The sequence below is a fragment of the Pogoniulus pusillus genome, chromosome 35 (assembly GCF_015220805.1).
Source record: "Pogoniulus pusillus isolate bPogPus1 chromosome 35, bPogPus1.pri, whole genome shotgun sequence".
NCBI lineage: Eukaryota > Metazoa > Chordata > Aves > Piciformes > Lybiidae > Pogoniulus > Pogoniulus pusillus.
The window spans coordinates 9,394,629-9,411,106 of record NC_087298.1 but is presented as its reverse complement, the minus strand read 5'-3'; the positions used below and the strand labels follow the sequence as shown (position 1 = coordinate 9,411,106).

At 51.7% G+C, this 16,478-nt stretch overlaps 1 protein-coding gene across 16 annotated transcripts in view; it reads left to right on the top strand.

The window, feature by feature from the left end:
• DAB2IP (DAB2 interacting protein) overlaps positions 1 to 16,478 on the top strand; it is a 215,612-nt gene that overhangs the window by 180,409 nt on the left and 18,725 nt on the right. For all 16 annotated transcript variants that reach the window (XM_064171628.1, XM_064171631.1, XM_064171630.1 and 13 more), the window contains 3 exons: positions 8,704 to 8,848; positions 11,340 to 11,484; positions 15,607 to 15,843. In XM_064171628.1, coding sequence (XP_064027698.1) covers positions 8,704 to 8,848; positions 11,340 to 11,484; positions 15,607 to 15,843 — 527 coding nt within the window. The remainder of the gene's footprint in view (positions 1 to 8,703; positions 8,849 to 11,339; positions 11,485 to 15,606; positions 15,844 to 16,478) is intronic.

The window sequence follows — 16,478 nt, the reverse complement described above, 5'->3', positions numbered from 1 at the left end:
ACTGGGCAGTGTGGACAGGAGTTGGACAAGCAGAGGAAGGGAAAAGCAGAGTAGTAAGGTAAACCCAGTGAATGGGAGGGGAGACAACCCTCACCCCTGCTTGTGTGACATGGGTGCACCCACCACAGCTTAGGGAAGCTTAGGGCTGACACAGCCATGGAGACCAACAGGCTGGTGCCCAATGTGCCAGGAGACCAGTGGGTGGAGATGGGGCCAGGGGAGCCAGTGAGAGGCTTGAGGCTTAGAAAACAGCTCTAAATTCCAGCGTCCACTGTGTGAGGACCTCAGCCCAATGCAGCAGTGGTGAGCACCCTGCTCGCTGGCACTGGTGTGCAGGGACAGTGGGGCAGTGCCTCCTCCTGTAGGCTTCTGTCCTCCTGTGACCCTCTGAAGCTTGTTTACGTTGGAGGTGGGTTCCTCATCCTTATGCCTTGCCAGGAGCCTTTCCAGTGACCTCTTCAGAGCTCTCCCCTGCCCTGAAGAGTGCAGACTGGCAATCAGCAGCCATTAGTTTATTTTGCTGATAAAGGGGGTTTGTGGATCTTGGCTGCTGTAGCCGAGCTAAAGCAGCAATTACAGTTGGGCCGAGGAACAAGTGTCCAGTAGATTATCTGTGAAGACTCGTTAGCAGCTAATTGCTCTCTCACAGTTTCAGGCCTGTTGTCCTCTAGTGATGTGCTGTAACTGTGGTGTAATCCCTTAATGAGGCAGGGCCCCTTGGGTGCAGGAGTCCACCCAGAGCCAGGCTGCAGGAGAGGTGCGATGTGGTGCTTCGCGAGTGGTGCTGTGCATGCCAGCCCCAGCCAGCAGCATGCCCCTGCAGCCCCACAGGCAGCAGAAGGGTCACCCTCAGACATCTCACTTTGCTCTGTCACTATGTTGAGCTGTCCCCCACAAGTCAGCTGTCAGTATATGACGCTGCTTCCTTTGTGATGATCAAGACTAAGCCAGCACTGTCAGATCACCACTAAAACACATCCCTCGGCACCACATCTGCATGGCTTTTAGTCCCTCCAGGGATAAGGACCCCACTACTGCTCTGGGCAGCCTCTTCTAGGGCTTGACAAACTTTCCAAGGAAGAAATGTTTCCTGATGTCCAATCTAAACCTCCCCTGGTGCAACTTGAGGTCATTTTCTCTTGTCCTGTCACTTGTTCCTTGGGAGGAAAGGCTGACCCCCACCTTTCTCCAGCCTTCTTTCAGGGACATGTAGAGAGTGAGAAGGTCTCCCCTCGAGCCTCCTTTTCTCCAGGCTGAACTACTTCAGTTCCCTCAGTCACTCCTTAGAGAAGGTTTCTGTGCTCAGGACCCTTCACCAGCTTTGTTGCTCTTCTCTGGTCCTGTTCCAGCGCCCAAAACTGAACCCAGAATTTGAGGCATTGCCTCACCAGTCTCCAGTGCAGGAGAATGATCGCTGCCCTGGTCCTGCTGGCCACACGGGTGCTGACACAAGCCAAGATGTCCTTCCTGCTTGAGAAGCAGAACACACAGAGCTGCAGACAAGGACTGTAGCTGAATTTTCATCCTGAATATCTGCTCCTTCCTGGACTTCTTATCCACATCACAATAGATTGAAGAGTGGAGAATGAAAACAGAGTCAAAGTCCATGCTTCCTTTTGTCTGTTTTGGAAGGGGAAAAGTTTCATCCCTGCAGAGCTGCACAGGGGTTTGGTGTGCACCAGGCCATGCCTGGAAACCTCAGATCAGCCACCAAGGCCAGCAGGTGGAGAGAAGGGGGCAAAGTGTTGTGGTAAAGCTGAGAGTGCAGACAGCCTGAGTGAGTCTGGCTGACATCCAGCCCTGCGCCAGCTGTCCTGGTGCAAGTGGTCGTTCACTTTCTCTTTTTATTCACTGTGACTAAACAGGGATGCAGGCTCTCAGCATCTGCCCTTGACTTGTGTGCTTCAGCTTCCCAGTGCAAGCACTGATGAAATGTTACCTGTGAGGGTGTGGAGAGAGTCCCAGCGATTTTCATGTGTTTTGCAACCCACAGACAAAAAGACACCAAGACGTAATTAAAACTGTTTCTGTTGCCATCCCTGCTGTTCCTGGCAGGGCTCACCTCTGCCATTAGCATGGCTTGATGTGGCCTGTGTGATGTGGGTGTGCACAGGCAGGCTGCAGCCTTCCCAAAGTGAGACCAGTCATGACTTCCGATGCTTCCAGAATATCTCCCATGCTTAGGTGAGTTTTGAGGCTGTCTTGCAGCTTTTGGAGCTCATTTCATGACCATAAATATGTGAAAAGCCCTCTCTTGTCCAAACTCTTGGTAGCTCAAACCCAGCATTACAAGAAGCTCTGACTAACCAGCTGCTCATTTGAAATAAATATTTACCATGTTGTGAACAGAGTGGAGAATAAACATGTGGCCATGTTTGCTTCTGCTGCAAGCATTTGCTTCAGCTGAGCAGATGTAGTTACTCCTCCTCTATGAGCCTGCTGGAAGCTCCCTGTGTGCCCCTCTTCTCTTCAAGGTGGTCTGTCAGAGCCCCGCTGGCAGCGCTGGTTGCAGTGCAGGACCTGAGAATATTGTGCAGGGCTGCCCTACGGTGACTGCTCAGCTCAAGTAGGGAACTGGAAAGGAGTGCCACAGCCCAGGAAGCTGCTGGGTTTGGTTGGTGCCTTCAGGGAGCACTGCTCCCATATCTGCACTGAGAAGGCTGCAGACACAGGGCAGGGCAGCAGGAATGCTGCACAAGCTCAGCCGTAGGCAGGACTGGCAGCAGCTCTGTCTTTGCCCCACAAAGAGTTCATCTCCCTGGTAGTATTTTGTAGCAGGCACAGTTGAGCTAATAAGGCTTTTAATCAGTTCTATAAGCACCTCCACCGTTTCCCCCCCTCCCTAAACACAAGTCAGGCTGGTTGAAAGGATGAGCAAGCCATTGAGTGGCAGCAGCAGAGATCAGAGCTCTTGACTATCGGTGGTGAGCAGTTTCTAAGCCTCCAGTGCAGGATCCAGCCCCTCTGCCCTCAGGAGGAGATGGGGACCCCTCAGTGTGTTATATCCCTCACTGAAGTTTTTTTACTGCCTCAAGCAAGCTGTCTGCAAGGTGATGGACACCGATTCCTGTGCATTAACTCTCGCACTGCCATTTCACCTCCTTTTCCCTAGGAAAAATAGTGCTAGAGGCATCAAGACTGAGCTGTAGGGCTCAAAGGGGAGAACACCACTGCCTTTCTGTCAGTGTCCAGCACACATCCTCAGACCAACTGTGATCGTCAAAAGTCAAGGACTCAGCTGAGGTCCTTGGTTTCACAGTCAGCCTAGGACCCAGTCGCTGCCCCTTCACTGCTGCTCTTGCAGAGCCCAGCACCATCAAGTGCCACATTTCTCTGCTGCTTTAGCACTGGCACGTAGGTGTGTCCTGACACTCACCCACCTGCAACCTGCAGCCCTACCAACCCCTGATGTTTATTACCTTTGCATAAAAGCCCAGCTGGACTCTGGGCTAGTCTTTGAAATTAGCAGTAATCTTATTACCTTTATCAATTCAATCCTCTTAAGGTTAAGTCAATCCTATTAATCAGGCTTGTGATGTGGAGAACCTTATTATTTCAAAGTCAATCTGCCTGTCAGTCAGTCAGGCTGTTGGGAGCAGTTGGCTGCAGCCCAGATGGGTGCATGACCCAGGCAGCATGTGTGGGCCCATGGGTCTCGTCAGGTCTGTGCCACCTCACATGCTCCTACTATGGACACATCCTGGAGGGACTGGAGGATGTTCCCAGGATGGTGAGGTGCAGAATCCTTCCTAACTGTGGACAGAATACATCCTGCAAGATGTGTGTTGCTTGTTGGCTCCCTTTGTGTAGGAAACATTTCTGCTCTCACCATGGCCATGCCAGGCACCCACTGGCTCCATCTTTCTGCCTCCCGGACTCAGGAGCTGGAGTGGGGCAGATACTGCCCAATGACACCCCTGGGCATAGAGGCTGGCATCTTAAACCTCTTCAAGACTGTGATATTTAATGTAGACAGACACTTCAGCAAGGGTGGAGTGGACTTTCTTGGCACTGGAAGTGTAAAGCACTGTGGGGTGCCTGCTGGGGTGTGTGGGGCCAAGGGGTGCCAAGGCAGGCAGGACTGGCAGCTATTGATGGAACACATGACTGAGTTAGTTGGCTTCTCTGCTCTGGCTTTGTCCCCTGGGAGAGAGCTTTTTCTTCTCATTTTTTGTGTTAAGCAATGCAATTAGTTCGCTCCCCTGGCCCTATTGACAGGGGCAATGAAGGATTGTTTCCTTGAGCAGATGTTGGTTTTTCTCTTGTTGGAGTTCACTTTTCAATGAGCCATTTCCAATTCAGGCCACCCCCAGGGCAGCTGGGCTCTGGACCGGCACTGATGGGGATGCTGCCTGACACGAGGCAGCAGCTTCAGAGGGCCACCTGCAGGGACCTTGTGTGGAGCAGCACAAGGCAGCAGCCTGCTGGTTTCCAGGGCATCACCCCAATTTCTGGACTCTTCTTCTAGCTTCTTCAGGCAAGGGTTATGGGGAACCTCCACAGCAGTGTGAGCAGTCCTTTTATGAGGTAACTTAGTTGTAGATCTTGAGGGACAGAGCAGGGGGTAGGAGACATTTGCTCATCCAGGAGGAGGTGCTGTTTGGTTGTGATTTGAGACAGGAGGATGAGCTTACCCAGGTGGGGAAGTAGCAGCTGAAGCTCAACAGATGAAGACCCAAGGCAAATGAACATGTGTTTAGGCTACACTGCAGGTAAATGAAGATGGAGATACTTGAGGGACAGGCTTTGAGGCACACAAAGCAAACCCAAGCTTGGGCCAGCACTCCTAGATGCCCTGTGTGTGTGACATGAGCTTCCAGCTCCAGGGCTGCCATGCAGAGGGTGCTGTGGGTGAGGATGTGATGAGATGAGCTGCAAAGCAGCAGGGGCATCCCAAGCAGAGGGGAAGCTGCAGCACAGGAAGGACGTTGTGGTGATGTGGTTGAGCACTGAGGTGATGCTGAGGACTCTGCCTGCTGCAGGGACTCAGCTGCCACTCCAGCAGCAAACCCCCTGTACATTTCTAGGGCAGAGGAGCAGCAGTGGTGGGCTAGGACGTGGCTGTGGGCTCATGCTTGGTTTACTTGAGAAGTGCTGGGAACCAGTGCAGCTTTAGGCTGTCATGCTCTGAGTTTGTTTATTTATGAATTGCTCTTATCAGCAGATGTGCAGTGGCTGAAGTTACACAGGTTCAGCTTTGTCCAGTCTGGAGCAGATATCCTGAAAGTAAACACAGAAGCAAGCCTGGAGAATGCTGCCACCGCCCTTAATTTTTACTGTAGACCCTTTACTTCCCCTCTCAACTCTGATGTAATGAAATAAAGCATCTTATTTTCTTCCATTGCCAGGGGCCCTAACTGGAAACAACCCCCTGCTGATCTCTGCTGATCAGAAAGAGGGAGTTTTATTGGCTTTAGTTATTGCATTTTATTCAGAGCCTTGTATGTGGGTGAGTGAGGCCCCCGGAGGGATTTGACAAGTATTTGCATTCCATTTGTGTCTTCTGAGTGCTGCTGCTGGCGTACTGAGGGCAGAGATACCAGACGTGTGATCCAGAGCCAGCGTGGCTTTTTTGTGTGGAGGGGAGGCCGGATCTGGGAGATGACCCTGGGACAGGAATTGCAGGATCTCATGGGAGCTGCCCCACGGAGGAGGCTGACAGAGCGCCGCTGGGCTCTGAGAGTGGCTTCTGCAGGGGCACTTGCCCACGGGTGCTGCCTGGGGGTATTGTGGTCTCTGGTGCATCTCAGGGTCAGTTCGTACAGCCCAGCACGGTGTCTCCTGCAGCCCGGGCTGCATGGGCTGGGCAAGGTGAGAAGCCATGGCTAGTGGGATGCTGTTGGGCATCCTGGCTCTTGCCTCTGTCCCCTTACAAGGGCAGATTCTGCCACATTACACTCCAGCTTTGGATTCTGCATTGCATTGGAGCTCTGGGATTTTAGCAGCTTGCTTTTCCACTTTGGATTCTAGGGGTTGTTTTCTCAGCTGTGGAGTTGCCAGTGCTCCACAGGGGATAGTGACTGCAGCTGAGGTTTCACAGGGATCTTTTCTGGCTTTATTGAGTCCCACAGTGGAACTTTGCCTTATTTTAAATTCTAGTGAATTCTGTAGATCAGCTAAAATCATCCAGATTCAGGTTACTACAGGCTAAAACTTGGCCCCTGGGTTTCCAGCACTCAACTGCCCCAGCTTACGGTTGGGTTGTGCCTTGCAGCTGGGCCCCGTGTCCTGCAGCAGCCAGTCCTCAGCGGACAAGGGGGAAGAAGCAAACACTTGGCTAAGAGAAGCTGTGAATCTCGGTGTTCCTGAGATAATTAGTATGTTGGGAAAGTGACAGGAAAGAGAATCAAGCAAAGCCAAGGTCAGTGGCTGCTAATTAAGAATCAGCACCTTGTGTCAGCCTGAGCTGTGGCTTGGAATTGAAACGCACCCTGGGAGAGCTGGGGAGATAAAGGTGATCGAGTTACCCAGAGAGTAGCGAGGAGGATTTGAGCTGGGGTTTAAAGTTTCCTTCCAACTTGGCTGTTAAAAAGGGCAAAATGAGAGAAAATAGTGAGAGGAGGCACTTGCTTTGCTTCCAGGAGGGATTTTGCTTCTGCAGCTGCCAGAGCACTGCAGATGCCGTGGGATCTGAGGAGGGGACTCTTCTGGCTAAAGAAATAATGGAAGTGACTTCTTTTTTTTCCCCAAAAAACTCCACCTCTGGCTCTTTCAGAGCAGCTCATGGCAGTGTGCTGGTCACAGTCACAGTATTGAGGGAAGGCAGGAGAGATGGGGCTGTCCCCTGGTCTGAGATGAGAGATATGCCCGCCTGCAGCCTGGATTTCCCTTTGTCTGGGACAGCAGCACAGTAATGAAGGGCATGTGGATGAAATTGAGTCCATTGGGTTCAGATGGAGCTGTTCATTGAACCTTGATTAAAGTTCCAGTGCAGAGATGTCCCTATGAGAAATGGCATGGAGCTAAGTGCCTCTCTTGCAGATCTCCCAGCCAGCCGTTGGCAGGGAGTGGGACCTGAGTGACCCCTTTCCCGATTCGGGGTTGGAGCAGGCTGGGTCACGGACACACAGCTCTGGGGGGCTCTGAGAGCTGTGCCTTGCCTGGGGACAGCCAGGGCAGGACCTGGATCTCTGCACAGCAGCTCGGGGCTGCGCTCGCTGCGCCTGCCAGGAACGAGTTACATCTGCTACTGGCAAGACAAATGAAGGAGATTTTCTTAGTGAAAGGTTATTACTGAGCAGATTATTTTGTTTCAAAGGAAGGCAGTTTTAGAAAAGGTGCCCTTGGTTGTAGAAGTGAATTTGTACATCAACATTGCTGTCTCCTGCCTGGGGAAACTGTAAGAGGTTTAATGCATTGATTTACAGGGTGCCAGCAGCCTCTTTCCCTCTGTTGTGTCCAGGTGAGTGGTGCTGGGTTGGAGGAGGTCAACCCTTCCAAGCACCTAGTGCAGCGAGGAGCTGAGCAGGGCCCAGAGCTGCTTCTCCTTTCAGCAGAGCAGAGGACAGGAGCTGAATATGTATTAGCATTAAAAGCTGCATGGCATTTCTCCTGCATTAACGCCAGCTCCAGCACACCAAATGCTACACCACGTAGTGGATTTTCAGCAGAATGCACGAGCAGTGATGTGACCCTCTCCGATCAGCGAGGGCTGTCCAGGCAGGCATGGAGCTGGGTCTGAAGTGCTGTTTTGCTCTTAGAATTTACAGTTCAGTAGCCCACACTGATGCACAGGGCAGCTGTCAGCATGAGGTCTGCTTCTGCTCACCCCTTCCATCACTGTGCAGCACAGAGAGTTATAAAACTGTGTGGTATTGAGTTGTGTACACATCAGCCCAAAAAGCGCACTGGAGCAGTGCTGATTATTTCCCTGAGTACTTGGGAAATGGAACATTTGAACATCCTGATGCATTTTACAGGCTTGGTTCTCAGCTCTTAACTGTGAGGCATCTCAACATGCCCCTGTTTTGCAGCCAGTGCAGTTGCACTCCAAATGCAGACACATTTAACAGTGAAGAAAGTGGTTCATCCACAAACTGTGAGGCTGATGCAAGACCCAGCCAAAACCCATCACTGATGGAGAGGCATATCTGGTGCAGATCTGGAGTTAATCATTTTCTGGGGTAAAAAAGTTGTGACTCTTCAGAGATTGATTTCTCCTCATCTCTGAGGTGGGTGAAACAGGAGGCAGATCAGGCTGGTAGTCAGGCAGCATGCACACATGAGTTCATCTGCAACACCTCCACTCCCTCTTGTGTTGTAGGAAGAAGAGACCCTTCTGGGTTTTTCAGCCTGGAGAACATCTGGGGAGACTTTATTGTGTCCTTTCAGTACTCAGAGAGTCACATAAGAAAGATGAGGACAGATATTTTAGCAGGGCCTGTTGTGACAGCACAAGGGGGGATGACTTTAAACTAAAAGAGATTCAGACTGGATATAAGGAAGAAATTTTTTACACTGAGAGTGATGAAACACTGCCCCAAGTTGCTGAGAATGGTGGTAGATGCCCAAACCCTGGAACCATTCCAAGTCAGGTTGGATGGAGCTCTGAGCAAGAGTTGAAGGTGATCCTGCTCACAGAAGCTGACCTTTAAAAGCCCTTCCAAGCCGAACCATTGTGTGATTCCGTGAGAGGGGGAGGCTGCTCTGCTGAACAAAGCGTCTGTCACTGCGTCGTGACCCACCATGGGCTTTGCTTTCCAGGATTTCTTGACTGACCTGATGATGTCTGAAGTTGATCGCTGTGGTGAGAATGAGCATCTCATTTTCAGGGAGAACACACTGGCCACCAAAGCAATCGAGGAATACCTGAAGCTGGTGGGGCAGAAATACTTGCAAGATGCCTTAGGTACGTACAGAGTGTTGGCAGGTCTTGCCTGGAGAAGTCCTGCTCTAATTGCAGGGTGTTCTGTGGGGTGAAGGCCATCAGCTGAGCCCTGATGGCCATAGGAGACATCACTGTTCATGTGCTGGAGGGCTTCCTCTGGCAGTGAGGTCTGAGCCCAGGCTGCAGCAGGCAGCTCTCTGCTCCCAGGTGAAGGTCACTGCTGAGTTAGCACTTTGATTTGCTTTCAGAGGAGACAGCAAATTGACATTTGAAGGCATTATGCTGCCTGCCAAGTGTTCTGTCTCAGCACTGGCAGTGTCAGGGCAGCTGATTGAATCCTTCCCCTGATTGCACACCCCCGCCGGAGATGCTCCCCAGCTCCTTGCAGCACTCCTGAGTCAGATAAAATCTCCCAAGTTACAGTGATGAGAGTTGCCTCTTGGAGCACGCTGGGAACCCTCCTGGTGGTTTTTTTAAGTGCTGGCTGTGTTTATGGCTCCAAAAATATTTCTCTTGATGCAAATGAAAATAATTAGAGCTTCTGCTTCTGGGCAGGTCAGGAAGGAATTGCTGTGTTGCTGTGTGCAGCCAGCACAGCATGAGGATGGGAGAAGCTGCCTTTGAAGCCTTGTGTCTGAACCTCACCCGAAGGCAGCTAGATTGAATCCACATCCTAGCAGATGGAAAAGCAGGGTTTCTCTTGAGGTGTTAATTTTTCAGTGTGTTGGGTTCCTACTAGTGGATTTGTGTAGTTTTAGCAGGGAACAGAGAGGTGCAATTACTTTATTAAGGTGATGGTGATAATAATGACAGCATTGAAGAAGGGGAGATCGCTGGGCAAATTCAATCAAGCCAACAGACAGCCCCCAAGAAAAGGGGAGGGAACATTGTTTATTTCTGCCTGGTGACACATTCTGGTGGAAGGCAGGTCTGTAAGTAGATTGCCTCATAACGTTTCTAAAAAGCCAGGAGATTAATGGAGGCAGAGAGTTTTGAAACCTTCCCCTCTCAGGACTCAACAAATGCTGCCAGGCCAGCTCCATCTAGCGCAGGAAGAGCCTGCGGTTCTTGCTCGCTCTTGGGGCACTGATTCTGTGCAGACCTTTTCTGAGCGAGCTGATTCCTCTGTGTCACAAGGTAACACAATGCAGCACAGCACTTCCCCTGAAAGCATGAAGCATGAGCAAGGAATGGGGTCAGATAGTAACAGGAGGCATCACCTGCAGGCAAGCAGAGCTGAAAATGCATTGGAGAGGCTCTCCAGTACATAATTAAAATCTGTTTTGGCAATAGGATAGGAATGCAGGCAGGAGCGGGAGGATGGGAGAGTCTGAGGCAGTCAGGAGGTAGGAGATGAGCAAACCAACTGGAAATAGAAGCAAAGCAAAGCAGTCTTTCTCCCAGAATGTCACCTGGGCCTGCAGGTCCCTGAGCACTGCCTCTTAATCCCATTATCCTGTACCCAGGTTTCCCCAGCCACTGCTGTGTGCTGACTGGGATGGAGGAGTGCCATGTCCCTCTCCCCAGCAGCTGCTCTGTGCTGACTGGAATGGAGGAGTGCCATGTCCCGCTCCCCAGCCAGTGCTGTGTGCTGACTGGGACAGAGGAGTGCCATGTCCCTCTCCCCAGCAGCTGCTCTGTGCTAACTGGGACAGAGGAGTGCCATGTCCCTCTCCCCAGCAACTGCTCTGTGCTGACTGGGACAGAGGAGTGCCATGCCCTCTCCCCAGACGCTGCTGTGTGCTGACTGGGACGAAGGGTTGCCTTCTCCCCAAGATAGACATGTGTGGAAGTGATAGGAGGCACCCTCAGACCAAGTGACCATGCACCCTGAGGTGGAAGGTGGCACGAGACTGAGGACCTAGCAAATCCAGTCTACAGTCTGAGTCTCTGCAAGGGTGAGGAGCAGCCAGGCACTGACCAGGAGAGCAAGGAAATGCAGAAAAATGGTTTAATTTAATTTTGTGTGATGTTCATCTCTAAATAAACCAAGAAAATTGTTTCTTTCCTTTAATTACCTATTCCTCTTGTGAATCACACTGGCTTGGCAGTGCCAGGACACAGTCTGCAGTAGCAGACCATCCTAGAAATAATTACAGATCTTGCCAGCATACTTCCTACTGGATTAGCCTGAGGGAGCATCTCTGGAACTGGTGTGATGGGGGGTCGGAGCAGGCTGAGGAAGTGAGTGTTTTGGCAGCAGAGTGTGGATGCAGTAGCCCACAGCCACAGAGGCAAAGCTGCCAAGTCGGGAAGAGAAATGAAATGTGCTGCTTGGGAGTCCAGGTGCCTTTCTGCGGGATGTGCTCTACCATTTTGTGAGCTCCCAGTGCAGTGCTGGCTGCTCCAGGATCTGCTCAGAGTTCTCAAGAGCTGGCTGAGGCACAGCCTGCCCCAGGAGCCACTGCCACCTGCTCTCATACCTGGCTTCTGTTCAGCCACTGTGTGGGAACTGCTCGGGCACTGGGTCTCTCATTCCTGCAAAACCCATCACCACCTGTCTCTTTTACAGGGGAGTTTATCAAGGCACTGTACGAGTCAGATGAAAATTGTGAAGTGGATCCCAGTAAGTGCTCATCTTCAGACCTTCCTGAGCATCAGAGCAACCTGAAAATGTGCTGTGAGCTGGCCTTCTGCAAGATCATCAACTCCTACTGGTGGGTATCCCCTGAGCCTCACTGCCCTCTGCATGCCCTCAGGCAGCACAGGGAGATCGCAGCCGGGGGGACCAAGGGTGGCAGCAGTCCATCCTCAGCCTCCTGGGACCTGACCTTGAGCTGCACTCACAGGCAGCTTTTCAGAGAGCTTTGGAGGGAAAGCTGCAGGGCTTTGCCCACATCGTGAAGTGCACAGGGCAGTCCTAGTGGTCTAGGAGCGAGGGTGGAGACGGCCAAGGGTAAGAGAGCAGCTCCTGCTCAGCCAGAGCTTGGAGGGCCTGCTCTGGGGGTACAACAGCCTCACTGATCTTTGTCACATTTGTTTTCAGTGGGTGCTGGAGGGTTACTGTCACAGACAGATGGGGACAGGGCAGTGGAGTCAAGGAACGTGAAATGTCTTTTCCAGTGTGACCAATTCAGAGAGGAGCTTGATGCCAACTGCATATGAAAGCCTGGGATCAAGGGCAGAAATGCATGCCCTGAGTCTCCTACCCATGTAATAGTTTGTTCTGGATGAGACTGACAGACCCTGCCTCTCCTGAGCATGAGGTGAAGGTTTGGAATTCTCTGGCACTCCTCCTGCCTGCAAGGAACCTGCACCAGCACAGGGAGCTTAGGTTCAGGCAGATGTTCTCCTCTTGCAGAATGCTGGAGCTGGGAGGATGCTTCTCTTCCTCCTGGGTTGCTGTTTGGCTCAGCACCCTGCATTCCTCTGGGTTCACCCCTCTCTTTCCCAGCCTCAGGGGGCTGCTTATGTGGAGATGGAGTGCCCTTGGCCTCCTTGGCCCAAGGCCTGGTATGCAGCTTGAAGCATTTCCTAGTTGCTTGTTCTCAGGCTGAAAGTTTTTGCAACTAGCTGGGACAGGCCCAAATATGCAAAAGCGATGGGAATGAGGTGGTGATGCTATCTCGTGGAGGTGGCTGCCAGGCATGGTTGTGCCCATGGCATTACCAGCTGCTCAGCCTAGGGCACTGGGAGCGCAGGGAGTCTGTGGGGCTGTTACAGATGATGCCTACAACAGGAATGTCCTGAAAGGGGAAAAATGGGCTTAGAAGTTGTTTCTTGGAGAAATAAAAGTATTTTCTCTCTGCTTCTTGCTGACATACCCAGAGACTCTTGCCCAGGTCATAGGAGAATGATCCTTTTTGTCTTACTGCTGGATTTGCAGTCTTCCTGCTGAAGCCTGGACCTAGTTTTTATTGATGTGTTCAGTAGCAAGGCTGTTGCTGCAGAAGATCAACTAAGGATATTATTGGAGGGAGGAAGTCTCTGACAATAAGGATTTCTCATTTTCTCTCTGTTCCCAGCTGTTGCGTTGAGGTCTGAAAACTCATTAGATGTAATCTCCCAAGATACAGAGAGTTCCCTCCTGTGAGCCCAGGAAGGGAATGGCTTTTCTTGATACTGCTCAGGGAGAGAACAAGCAGCAGGAGGCTCACTTAGACTTCCTTTATCTACCACAAATAAGCAAAGGGCAGATTTCTGTGCAGGTATCATTTGCCTAATCCTGAGCCAATTAATAACTCTCTGGCTCAGGAGCGTTGTTTACTTGCTGTCCCAGGGGGGATTCACTGCTTTTAGTTAGATTATAATTGTTTGAATTTATGTCTTCCTAAAAATACCCAAAGCAGCACTAAAAGGTCACTCTAAAAATAGGCTTTAAAATGACCTAAGAAAAGTCAGGAATGCAGGGGAAGTGTGTTCCTGCAGTCCAGCCTTTTCAAGGAAGATTGGAGCAGCTGAGCTGCTACTCTGAGCAAACCCCCTTTGGTCCTTTGTGCTCAGTGGTTTGGGGATTAATTGGGCTGATGAACACTCAGGATTGGCCAAGGTATCCTGACAGCTAACGATCTTGCTTTAAATAGAGTGCCAGAGTGTGCCTGCTCATCTGCTGCAGAGAGTCAGCAAGAGGAAAGAGGCTTACAATAACCGAAAATTGTTATAATTATGACATAATTTGGACATCTGGAAAGTTTCAGTGTAAGCAGAAATGCAGGCTGTGGGAGCTCGTTACTGGAAAGTTGGGTGGTGAATTAGGGGCCCGTTCATCACAGCGAGCCAGCTGACTGTGTTCCACCCGCTGGTGCACAGTGAAACTGTTACGGGCTCCCAGGCTGTGCTGGTGAGCAGCGCTCAGGGGCTGCGTGCAGCCGGTGCCTGCCTTTTGAAGGGTTTACTTTCCAGTAACTGTACAACCTGTCCTGATCAGTCAAGCCTTAAATTGCTTAAAGGATTCTCCTGTTTCTGTGCAAATACCGTGAAGTAAAAGGGCTTTGTCCAATTGTGTGGATCAAGCCCAAGACAGGAGAATTTATCCAGCTAAAGGCATTGGCTAATGTTATTTATAAAGCAGGGGGTAAAAGCTTGTGAGTCTGAAGGCACAAAGCCAGCAGAAGCTGAACGCAGTGGCAGCATCTGCTGAGCGCATCAGTGGAGTGGCACCACCCATGTTAGAAGGAGAGAGAAAGTTTTCCTCCTGGAAACCTGGAGTGCACTGGCATGCACCTCCATATGCAGCAGTGCTGAGCAGGATACTCAGGCTGGGCAGCATGCCATGGGGTGGCTGCTGGCTGAGACCCCCAGGGCCAGACCGTGTGGCTGAGGAGTGTGGTCTGCAGCTGGCAGATAACAAAATGAGGGGGGCGAGCTCTTCCTGCTGAGCTCAGAGAATAGCCATGGAGCTAGAGGCCATGGCCCTCTGCCCACAGGGTACTTGCCACTCTGATGGACCATAAACCCTACAGACTCTGAACTTCCCAAGTGTGGCAAGGAACACTCAGTCAGGTTTGATGAGGTGAGTTTCTGTAGCCCTGGCAAGCAAGGGCTGAAGGATGGAAGATGCTGGCAGCAAGAGGAGCACCTTGTCCTCACCTGGGGATCTGGCAGAGCTCTTGCAGGGGCAGTACCCATGGATGTGTGCTTCACTTCTCCATCTCAGAGCCTCCCACCTGGTCCTTCGTGCTGCTGGCCAGTGCATGTTGTCTCTGGCCATGCAGCACCTGTGGTTTTCTCCCTGAGCTGTGTGAGGCTCAGCCATAGGGCACTCAGTCCCAGAGAGGGGGACTGGCCAGTGAGAAACCCACTGACATTGCTTTGCTTCTCCCAGATAGTCCCTGCAGGAAACTGGGAAACCATCCTCTGACATGGCTCCTTAAAGTGGAGCCTGACCCCCCCCTTCACCCTGCTTTTGTACCATCCACCTCTGTTAGTAAACAGCTCTGGGTTTGAAACAGAGATGCTGGTTGCTGGCCGGGGCAGGCTGTGGGGCGGGTGAAGAACTATGTGCCAGGGACCCACAAGACCAGCAGCAGCGTGGTGGGACCCGTTGCCAGCCTGTTCACTTTGTGGGAGTATCCAGCTGAATAAATAATACATGCTGGGAACAGGATAAGGTGGGAGCAGGGCGCTGGGGAGGGCTGAGCAGAAACAGGCAGCAAGTTCTGTGGTGATAAGGGCTGCTGCAGTCTGCTGGCCCCAGGGGAATTCTGGTATCCAGGAAAGCCAGGCTGAGGTCTGTGCAGTTACAAGGCTGGAGTAAGTCCAGTGGGGCTCTCTGTAGCAGTCACAGAGGGATTTGATCCAGGTGCTTGAACAGGATTATTGCAGTTTGTACAGTCCTGGTGCTGGTGACCCCAGTACTGCCGGTGTGTTCCTGCCGAGAGCATCCCACTGTGCTGTGCTTCTTCAGGAGATATTCCCCATCTTGATGACTGAGCTTCCCCTGGGTTGGAATTGCCAGCTGCTGTGTGATGAGCTGCTTTGCAGTTTGTTTCATATCTCTGTCTTCCCACTTGTCTGGGGTTTTGGCACCCAGCGCAAACAGGAACATGAGTCTGATGGGAGCTGCTTCTCTGACAGCTTCATGGAGCGACTTTGCTTTTTTCCATGGGGTTTGAGTTTCCTAACAGACACACTGCAAAAAAATTAGGAGGGCAAGAGCCTGTGACTGGTGTCAACAGCCATGCTGCCATGGGTCAGCAGGGTGAGAGGGCTCTGCTGTAGTACAGGTCTGGGTGTTGTGCCCTGCAGCTGATATGCACCATGTTTAGTTACTGCTGTGTGGCAGCTTGAACGCCCTGGCCTTGAACCTGCCATCCCTGCATGTCCTTCTGTCGTTGCAGTGTCTTCCCAAGGGAGCTCAAAGAAGTTTTTGCTTCATGGAGACAAGAATGCAGCAACCGAGGCCGCCCCGACATCAGCGAGCGACTGATCAGCGCCTCCCTGTTCCTGCGGTTCCTCTGCCCGGCCATCATGTCCCCGTCCCTCTTCAGCCTCCTGCAGGAGTACCCGGACGATCGCACTGCACGCACTTTGACCCTCATTGCCAAGGTCACCCAGAACCTCGCCAACTTTGCCAAGTAAGCAGGGGTGAAGCAGTGGGAAGGGGTCTGGAGAGGGGAAAGGAAGCTCCGGGTGCGTCGACAGAGCCACGGCTCCAACATCAGGAGTTCCACGCCGGCTGCTCCTTTCCTTCTCTTTGTTTCCTGTTGGCTTTTTCCCCCACGTCTCTCTGGGACTCGTTCCCTGACTGCTGGGTCAGGCAGATCATTTAAGTTTCCAAAACAGGACATGTTTTTGAGCAGGAAAACAGGCTGTTCGACCACATGGACATGCAGGGGGGTGGCAGCAGGAACTCTCTGGCACAGCCAGGCTTTTTGTCCTGTGGTGGTCTGCAGGGCTTGGTCTCCTGTCAGAGGCACCAACAGCACCAGAAGCAGGACAGCAGCAATGGTGTGCACAGCTCAGGAGCTGCTCTTTCCTTTCTGTGAGCTCTGGGACCTTCCTTCCTATTACAATGCAGTTGTCTGAGCTGGGAAGGTATGAAAAGAGGGTGGACTATCAATGTCTGAATAAGCCCATTGGTTTGATGGAAACAAAGTGAGAGATTTCTGAAAATCTTTTCACTGGCTGCAGCTCTGAGCTACTTATCCTGAGCTCTGATAACAAAATGATGAGCTTTCCAAAACATGAATGGACAGTTTCTGTCTAAAGC